Source organism: Mercurialis annua, linkage group LG3 (genome assembly GCF_937616625.2).
Source record: "Mercurialis annua linkage group LG3, ddMerAnnu1.2, whole genome shotgun sequence".
In the NCBI taxonomy this organism is placed as follows: Eukaryota; Viridiplantae; Streptophyta; class Magnoliopsida; order Malpighiales; family Euphorbiaceae; genus Mercurialis; species Mercurialis annua.
In genome coordinates, this window is record NC_065572.1 from 6,204,247 (window position 1) to 6,212,711 (window position 8,465).

Below are 8,465 nucleotides of genomic sequence, written 5' to 3' on the forward strand. Positions count from 1 at the left end.
ATATCACCCTATATCAATAAAAATTAATTTTGAGTAATTATAAATAAATATGTTAACATGTTTAAATTGATTTAGTTTGTTTGATCACATTTTTTTAGTAATAATAGCAACAAGGATTTGATCTCAAATTATTAGCAGAATGTTGGCCATGTATATACCATTTCAGCAATAGTTAATTAGCTGTGCTTGACAAAAAAAAATAGTGCCTCTACTTTGTTTTTCATGAATAACAAAAAAATTTGGGGTATTTTTAAACAAGGGGAGGTTATAAACCGTCCCTACATGTGCTAGGGGCGGTTTTTCCTCCATAGAGGCGGTTAAAACCGCCACTACAACCGCAAATAACCGTATATACAACTGTTTGATTTTTCTAAATAGCCGAACATAAAAAATTTGATCCTCCTACGTTAAGTTTTGGTCCGCCACTGGCAGCAAGCAACAATCAGAATATATTAAAAAAAAAAAGATTTCCCATGAAGAAATGTAGACTCAAAAGAGCACAATGATACAAATTTACACAAATTATCAATTCTTTTTGTAATAATTAACCATCTGTTTCCTTTTGCAACAGTTGCATGATTTCAGAGTTACAATAAAGATACCTGCAAATAATTCAACCAGCAATAGTAAATGAGATTAATTGTATGGTTGAGTTAAAAAAATTATAAATTAGTGTTATTCATTTAAAAATAATTACAATTTAAATTAATTTGATTTTATAATTTGATTTTCAATTTATATTAAGTCTCAAAGTAGAAATTAACATGTTAAGATTATGCAGACAACATGGCAAATAGAGATAAGCAAATGAGCATTTTGTATGGAAACCTCAGCCACCAATTAAAAAGCAGAATATGTCTAATTTTACCTCTCATGTTCATGCTAAAGCCCTCCGTAATATATTTATCTTAAGTAAACCCTCAAAATTTTGTAAATGGCTCAATTATGGCCCTCTTTCAAATAGTGTTAAGGATCTGTTGCAGAGTGGAATAATTAATCCGTTTTTAAAACTTTGAGGGTAGATCTAATTTAGTCATTCATATCTAATTCATACTCGGCTCAGAATAAGAGGCGGATCGATAATAATTACTAACAAGTTTCTGATTAATTTAATAGCAAATTTTAATTTTTGTGCTATTTGTAATTGATCCATGCTGCAAATTTTCAGTGTACTTTCTAATAGTTGGCTATTTCAATCGCAATACAATCTCTAACGAGTGAAGCAACTACAAGTAAAATACATGAGAGCATAAGCCATAAATGAAGAGGAGGAAGTAAATCATGTTGCACCTGCATACTCATCTTTCATAAAAAAATTCAAAGTTCTGATATGTAATATGAAAAATGCTGAAACAAAAAATAATGAAACGAGTTTTTTTATAAGAATAAGATTTATAAAAATAAAAAGATATATATAGAATATAAAGTGTGTCCGAGTTTCAGAAGCATTAACAAAAATGGAATGCAAAAATGTAAGACAAAAGAAGTTGCCGTCGGGAACAAAAACAACAGCAGTTAAGGATATGCTAAAAAGGCTTGAATAACTATAATAGCAATCTTCATATATGCAGAAAGAAAATGAAAAAATGCAGTAAAAACAGCTTAAGCAATTAAAGAATTTTCTCCCACACGTACACAAAGCTTAACCTAAAGATGATTACTGCTACGAAGCCCTCAGGCAGCCTCCCCATCTTATTTTTCATATCAGCAGTATCATATGTATGCAAATTAAAATATGTTAATGTTAGAGAGCAAGAAATCTACAAGACAGCTCCAATTCCACATAGTCGATAAATTTAGTAAAGTCTGCTAATGCATTAGGCCTACATGCACGTACACTTTTATCATCGGTCAACCAAACACCATATGAACTTTGAAAATCATTTACTGGAAATACAAGCTTCAGCAAGAACAAATGCCTTCCAAAATCATTCACTTACATATTTAGAAGCTCATATCGGGTAACTTAAAGTATTTTCATTGCAAATTACTTTGATAAAAAGACACGAGACAACACTAACAACAACTACATCAGTACTTACAACTAAAATGCTAGAATCTTGCACCAAACTAGAGCTGTGTGTATGTATCTTTTTCTTTTTGCTCTTGCAGAAGAAGGATTGAGGGGACTCTGCAAGAATATGCCCCAAATTAGGATAAGTGAGATGCTGAATAAAATAGCGAGAAACAACTTATGCACATCTAGAACATACGTGTAGAAGACCTCACAGAAAGAAGACCAAAACAACACAATCAACTGACAGTATCTAAGTTGTAACCAGAAGTATTACAGCAAATAAAGCGATTGTGGTAGAAAATCAAAGATTATTTTGCTGAATAATATATGATTCATTTCCGTTTGATAACTGATTAAGCACGCAAACCTTAAATCTTCAATGAATACCTAATAAAGGTTTGACTCTAATAGCAAGTATATGTTGCCAAGCAAGAACTAGCCGCAAAGAAGTGCGCATAGAGAGGGAGGAAGAGTCTCTAACCCAAAGAGAGAATTTCGTCAGTATGAAGCTGTGTGTTTTGAAGTAGTTTGCTTGTGAGAATTCTGCCATTTAGAACTTCTCTACAAACAGTACACTAAAAGTACAAACCTGCAGTCCGAGCCAATTCAGAGAAGAATTACCCTCGAAGCTGATGAAAAGGTGATCCAAAACCAATATTTGGGATCCTTACTGTACCGCTCTATAACACGTGAAGCATAACTATTGCGGCAAGTTGATATAGCTACTTAGCTATAATAATTGGGAAGCATCCACATAATACATTAACCACAGCAAAGGACTTCTGATCAAAATTACACATTGCGTCATTTTCATTTATTAAACTGACAATTGCATTTTCAAATTGCCTCGTTCCATGACATAGGAACATGATAAGTGACAATTTCAGCATTTAAATACACCTAAAATGAATTGCCCAAAAGAAAAGGGCTGCAAGAGCAAAAACAAAACTTAAAGAGTAACCAAACAGTAAAAAATTAAAAATCCAGTTTTACCCTTTTCCTCCATTATATGAAAAAATGTCATCAAATAAACAATAGAACCACATAACTCAAACATAATTTTACATGACATGCACCTAAGTAGTTTAAAATCTTCATTATGTTAAGAACACTTCCGAACAGAATACTGAATTCTTAATTCCTGATCCCTAAATTTCCTAGTTCCTAAAGCATTAATTAAATTTCTGCCTGCTGTCTAATAGATATTCTTCTACAGGGTAATAACTCCTCTTGCAACAGCTTGACAAAATAAGTTAAATCACCTCAAGATGACTCAAAGAACTAACATTACCAAATTATGAATAAGACAAACTTGCAAAATTCTAGCAGATAAACAGCCTTAGATTTTAGCTCAAAAATAATATAAACCAGCAGAGCATATTTAAATTCTCCACCAGGAACAGAATTAAACGTTAAATATTAAATGATATTTTCTATGCCATAAACATTATTATATTATCTAGTTGATTAAGTTCTTCACTACCTTAAGAGCTCTGATAAACACTTCAAAAGATTATAGATTTACGATAGCTTTGATGCAAAACAAAGATAAATGATACCCATACTAATAAACTCTCCTATATCATTTGCACATAAAGATGATAATAAAACACAAATATTTCTCATGTTGCATTCCTAATTCTTTAAAGCACTGTTATATAACACAAAATACAAGGCCTATATCATTGAACAAAAAGGGAAAAAAATAAACATCTCTTGAAAGGTAAAGAAATGCATACAATCACAATCTTCAACCCAAAATCTTTAAGAGCTACTTTGTCCACTACGACCACCACCACCAGTCCCATCGCCATCATTGCCGGACCCATGTCTGCCAAACAGCCAAGGAAGTGAAATACTAAACCGCCTCTCCGCAGTCTGATTATCCCCACTGCCGCTTTCGGCATTGCTCCCTTGGCTATCTCCAGCTCCATTACCAGCCCGCGTCTCATTATCGCCATCTTCAGTAGGCAACTCATATCGACAAACAGGGCAAGTATTATGCAGTTCAAGCCAAGGCAATATACACTCATTATGATAAACATGCTTACAGGGCATTTGCTTAGCTTCAGCCCCTTTCTCAAACTCATCTTTACAAACAGCACACTGATTCATCTCCGAATTCAACACTTCATCAGTAACTATTATAGTAGGCAAACCATCAATAGCTGATTTAGCAGCAGGAGGCGTCCCATGCCGATTAGGATCATTTTCAGCCAATTGCTGAATCAACTGCTCAAGCCCAGGTCCAATAAAGTAATCCCCAAGGTTCGCCGGCATTCGAAACCCCCCAGCTGAATCCGAATTATTATTCACCACAAACTCAATTCGGGCCCCACCCGAATACAGATTCTGGAGATGACTCCTCAAGAAATCCCTCGGATTAAACGAAGCATCACCCGGTGTTGCTGCCCCCGAAGACGACGAGTTCCCAAGATTGGAGTTAGGGTTTTGAAAATCGATGTTCGCAGAGGAGGAGAAAAGGAGAGGTAAAAGAGTTGAGAAAGGATCCTGAGAAAACAAAGGATCATAAAATGGATTATGAATGGTCTCACTATCATTCATAGGATTTTGATTTAGGTTAGAAAATTGGGAATTATTGAAATTGAGAATATTAGGGTTAGGGCTTTCACATTCTTCCAGGAAACCTTCGTGGCACAAAGGACACGACGGATCGGAAGAAGCGGAGACCGGTACGCTGATTGTTCGGTTGCATTGGTAGCAGTAGAAATGCTTTAATTCGCCGGTGGCGGACGGCGGAGTTCCGGTGAATGACATGATCACCTGAGAGAGGAATAGAAAAGAGAAGCGTCAGCGTTTTGAGATTTTTTTGGTGTGAGATAATATCGATGCTTTGTGTATTATCTTTGCGTATTTTCTTTTATTAAGGACGAGGGTTTGTACTTTGCGATATCATAAATTTTAGCCACAAATATAAATAGATGTTTGCAATTATACCATTAAAGACATAGGATAGGAGTTAGATCCATAGTCATCCAAAATCAAAGTTCGCACTCAACACTTGTTTAGGTGAAACTAATGCTCACATTTATCACTCGTAGGGTTAATTTCCTTAACCGTCCTTCATGTTTTAGTATTTTTCAATAAAATTCCTAACCACTTTTCATAGAAGTGGCAACTTTTACCCACACTTATTTACCCATCCATACTCACCCGGGTAGCGGTAATAAATGGGTAACAAAAAGAGGAAAATAGACCAAATGTTGTACTTTGATAAAATAATTTCAATAATAATTTGAAAAAAAACTTACAAAAGTATGTTCAGCCGATTTCAAATTTGCAACAAAGTGTAGACATGTAAAAAGTGATAAAAAAACTGAAGCGTTCAATGATAATTTTCATAAAAACTCATCTGGCTGACGAGTTAGTGATCCGCATGTTTAAATTCAAGCGGCTTAAATCAGTACACAATGACGAATTTGAAGAATTAAAGTATAATTGGCCGTAATTAATCCATAATAGTTCACAATAAAAGTCTAAAAATTAAAATAATTGCAATACGTTACAAGTTTATGAGCCAATTTATAGATTTAGTCGACTAAATTGACCATACCCAAACTTTAGTACCCCTATAAGCCCTTGTTATTAATTTCAGTAATCAAGATAACTTTTTTTCCATTCTTTTTTTTTTTGCACATAGCCCGGTTGAAATTCTAAAAAAAAACCCAAACTCTAATTAAACACTATTGAAACATCCTTAATTCACTAATCAGAGGGGGGGAGGAATTATACACAAAAGTCAAACACCAAACTCTAAAAAATACAAATTTTGGTCGAGCCACCCAAGTCTCATACACACACCACTCCCAATTTCAATCTAAAAATCAAGTTTATACGTTTCAATATGTGAAGAACACACTGCTGCTTATCGATCCAAAGGTGGATTCTACATTTAAATTGCCAGAAACGAGTTAAGGACTCACAACGGTACTTTTGAGGACCCAATTTCACTCATATCAATTTATTTTCATTATTTATGTATTATATTTTCAATTATATAAATTAGAATGCATGCTTAGTTACAATTGTCATGACTATTATAAACTTTCATACTGTTGTTTTTGCCATGATTGTCTGATTTGATTCTATAACATGTTTTAGGGTTGGGTTTACTGTCTTTATGCATATAATTTTGAACATGTTGAATTTCCTAATCTTATTTGCATGTTTTCGTCATTTTTACACGTATTTGGACCAATCTCGTACATTCCCCCCGAAGCTTCCCGGACCAGGGAATGGTGGCGTCGCTGCCACTTCCTTTGGCGTCGACATTCTTCGCTCCACATGCCTTCCAGATCTTCTGTAATAATTTTAGGCTTGTTTTTTGTGTTTTCGGGCTCGTTTGAACTCGCAATTAAGCCCCGTTTGAGTCCACAAACTTATAATAGTTGTACGGTTTTATTTTCGTAATTCTCCGGACCCATCTTAATCACCATCAGTCTTCCACGTCATTCTAGTGGGCTGCCACATTATTGTGGGCCTCGAAGCTCAAGTCCTTTATGGAAAACAACTTCCGAACGTGATTTTGAGTTCGTTTGAACTTGAAATCGATCCTGGTTTGAACCAAAAGACTCGTATCAACCATAGAAACAACTTTTGAGTTTTGCCTCGATCCAGATTCCAAATATACAGACAGACAAACAACGGACAACTGCTAAACACTCTGAATCTTCAAGGTTTAAAAGTAATTTTAAAATTGCATATGTTTACATTGTCTATCGCTTTCAAAACATGTCCAAATCACCATTTTACAGGCTAACTAATATAATCATGTTAATTAGCTTTAAATCCAGCAAATCACTTATAATTTTTAAGATTGCCATGAAAATGTAATTAGAATTTGTATATGCATTCAATTTGAGTAATAAAATAAATTTCGCATATACATCCGGTTTAGGTTTTGTGCATGCAAAAATGAATAAAATTCACATTTGTCTGCTAAATGATAGAAACCTTAGGATTAGATTTTTGTTTAGGAGTATTTGCTACATACTTACATGCTAGTTCAAATCGAGTCATATGCACGCAGTGACGGACCTAGACATAAAACTTTGAAGGGGCCAATTCGTTGGCAGATTATACGTTCACTTTGGTCGAAATTGATCGGAGATCTAAATTTTTTTTAAAAATTAAGTTTCAATTTGATGCTCCTTCTTAATTAATGTGAACAAATCGTCCATTTAGATTTTTTTACAATATGTTTTTCCAACAATATTCTATGTCTAAGGCCCAACTATTACTATATTATTATGTATATATTTTAACATATTTAATAAAATAAAATTTTATATAATTTAAAAATTGTAATTTATAGCACCATGCCAACATCATATATAAAGAGAATTAAAATTGATATTTAAATCAGATAAAAAAGTAATAACAAATCAATGAAAATAAAATGAACGAAGGATCATTTTACCCCCCGAACTTGGCGCAAAGTATCAAAAACGTCCAAATTAGCAAAACCGGATCACTTTTACCCCGAACTTGGCAAAACCGGTTCAAAAACCCCCCTAATGCTGATGTGGCATTAAATTGGAGAGTGAGATTCAAAAATACCAATTAATCATAATTAACTCCTAATTAATTCAGGGGTCTTTTTGAACTTTTTTTCAGAAAAAAAATTATTTTTTTTTTTAAATTTCCGGCGAGGACGCGTCTGTTCTTCAAAGAACAGAACAGACCCCGAGTCTGTTTTTTTTTTAAAAAAATTAAAAAAAATTAAAAAAATAATAATTTATTTTTGTTAAAAATATTAATTTGAGGGTTAATTTGTTGTATGTAATGAAATTTGTGGGTTAATTTTTGATATAAAGTTTTAAATTAAAGGGATTAATTTTATTTTATTTTAATTATTAGGTATTAATTTAAAATGTTTAAAAACAATAAGGACCATTTTAAATTTTTTTTTATCAAAAACCACCTTAGAAAACCGAAACCACCATTAAAACCGGAGAGTGTATCTCACTCTCTTTGGTGAGAGTGGAGAGGGGGGGGGGGTTTGTACCATTTTTTACAAGTTCAGGGTAAAAGTGATACTGTTTTGCTAATTTGGACGTTTTTGATACTGTGTATCAAGTTCAGGGGATAAAGTGATCCTTTGTTCAAAATAAAATTCTAAAAGAAATTGAGATCCATAAAAAATATACAAATAAAAAAATATAATATAATATATCTATATAATTGAAAATCTTTTATCAGTAAACATTTGATCAAAGTGTCACTTTTCTATATTTGTATAAAAACAAAAGTAAAAATAATTTAAGTAGCCAAAACCTAATATCTTCATATAAGATGCCTAGCTCACAATGTTTTTCAATTTTCTTGAGGTGGCCATGGCCACTCCAGGTCATTGTGACGGTCCGTCCCTGTATGCACGTCTCACATGTACATAATATAGCTCGAGCAAGTTGTGTGATTTTACTAG

General features: G+C 33.3%; 1 protein-coding gene across 2 annotated transcripts; it reads right to left on the reverse strand.

Annotated features, from left to right (window-relative positions):
- Nucleotides 1-385: 385 nt before the first annotated feature.
- On the reverse strand, nucleotides 386-4,920 carry LOC126674297 (E3 ubiquitin-protein ligase RING1). 2 transcript variants are annotated; one of them, XR_007639502.2, is made up of 3 exons: nucleotides 3,757-4,920; nucleotides 2,043-2,131; nucleotides 386-602 (listed from the first exon to the last, which is right to left on the reverse strand). XR_007639502.2 is itself a non-coding variant. In XM_050368728.2 (2 exons), the coding sequence occupies exon 1, from the start codon at nucleotides 4,793-4,795 to the stop codon at nucleotides 3,782-3,784; it is 1,014 nt and encodes a 337-aa protein (XP_050224685.1). In that variant the 5' UTR covers nucleotides 4,796-4,920; the 3' UTR covers nucleotides 1,868-2,131; nucleotides 3,757-3,781. The 2 variants fall into 2 exon arrangements, 1 of the variants encoding a protein (XP_050224685.1); XM_050368728.2 differs by lacking the exon at nucleotides 386-602 and having other exon boundaries at nucleotides 1,868-2,131.
- Between the last annotated feature and the right edge of the window lie 3,545 nt (nucleotides 4,921-8,465).

What these genes read in the sequence shown, in the direction of transcription:
- LOC126674297 (XM_050368728.2), bottom strand. Translation starts at nt 4,795, where the DNA reads ATGTCATTCACCGGAACTCCGCCGTCCGCCACCGGCGAATTAAAGCAT.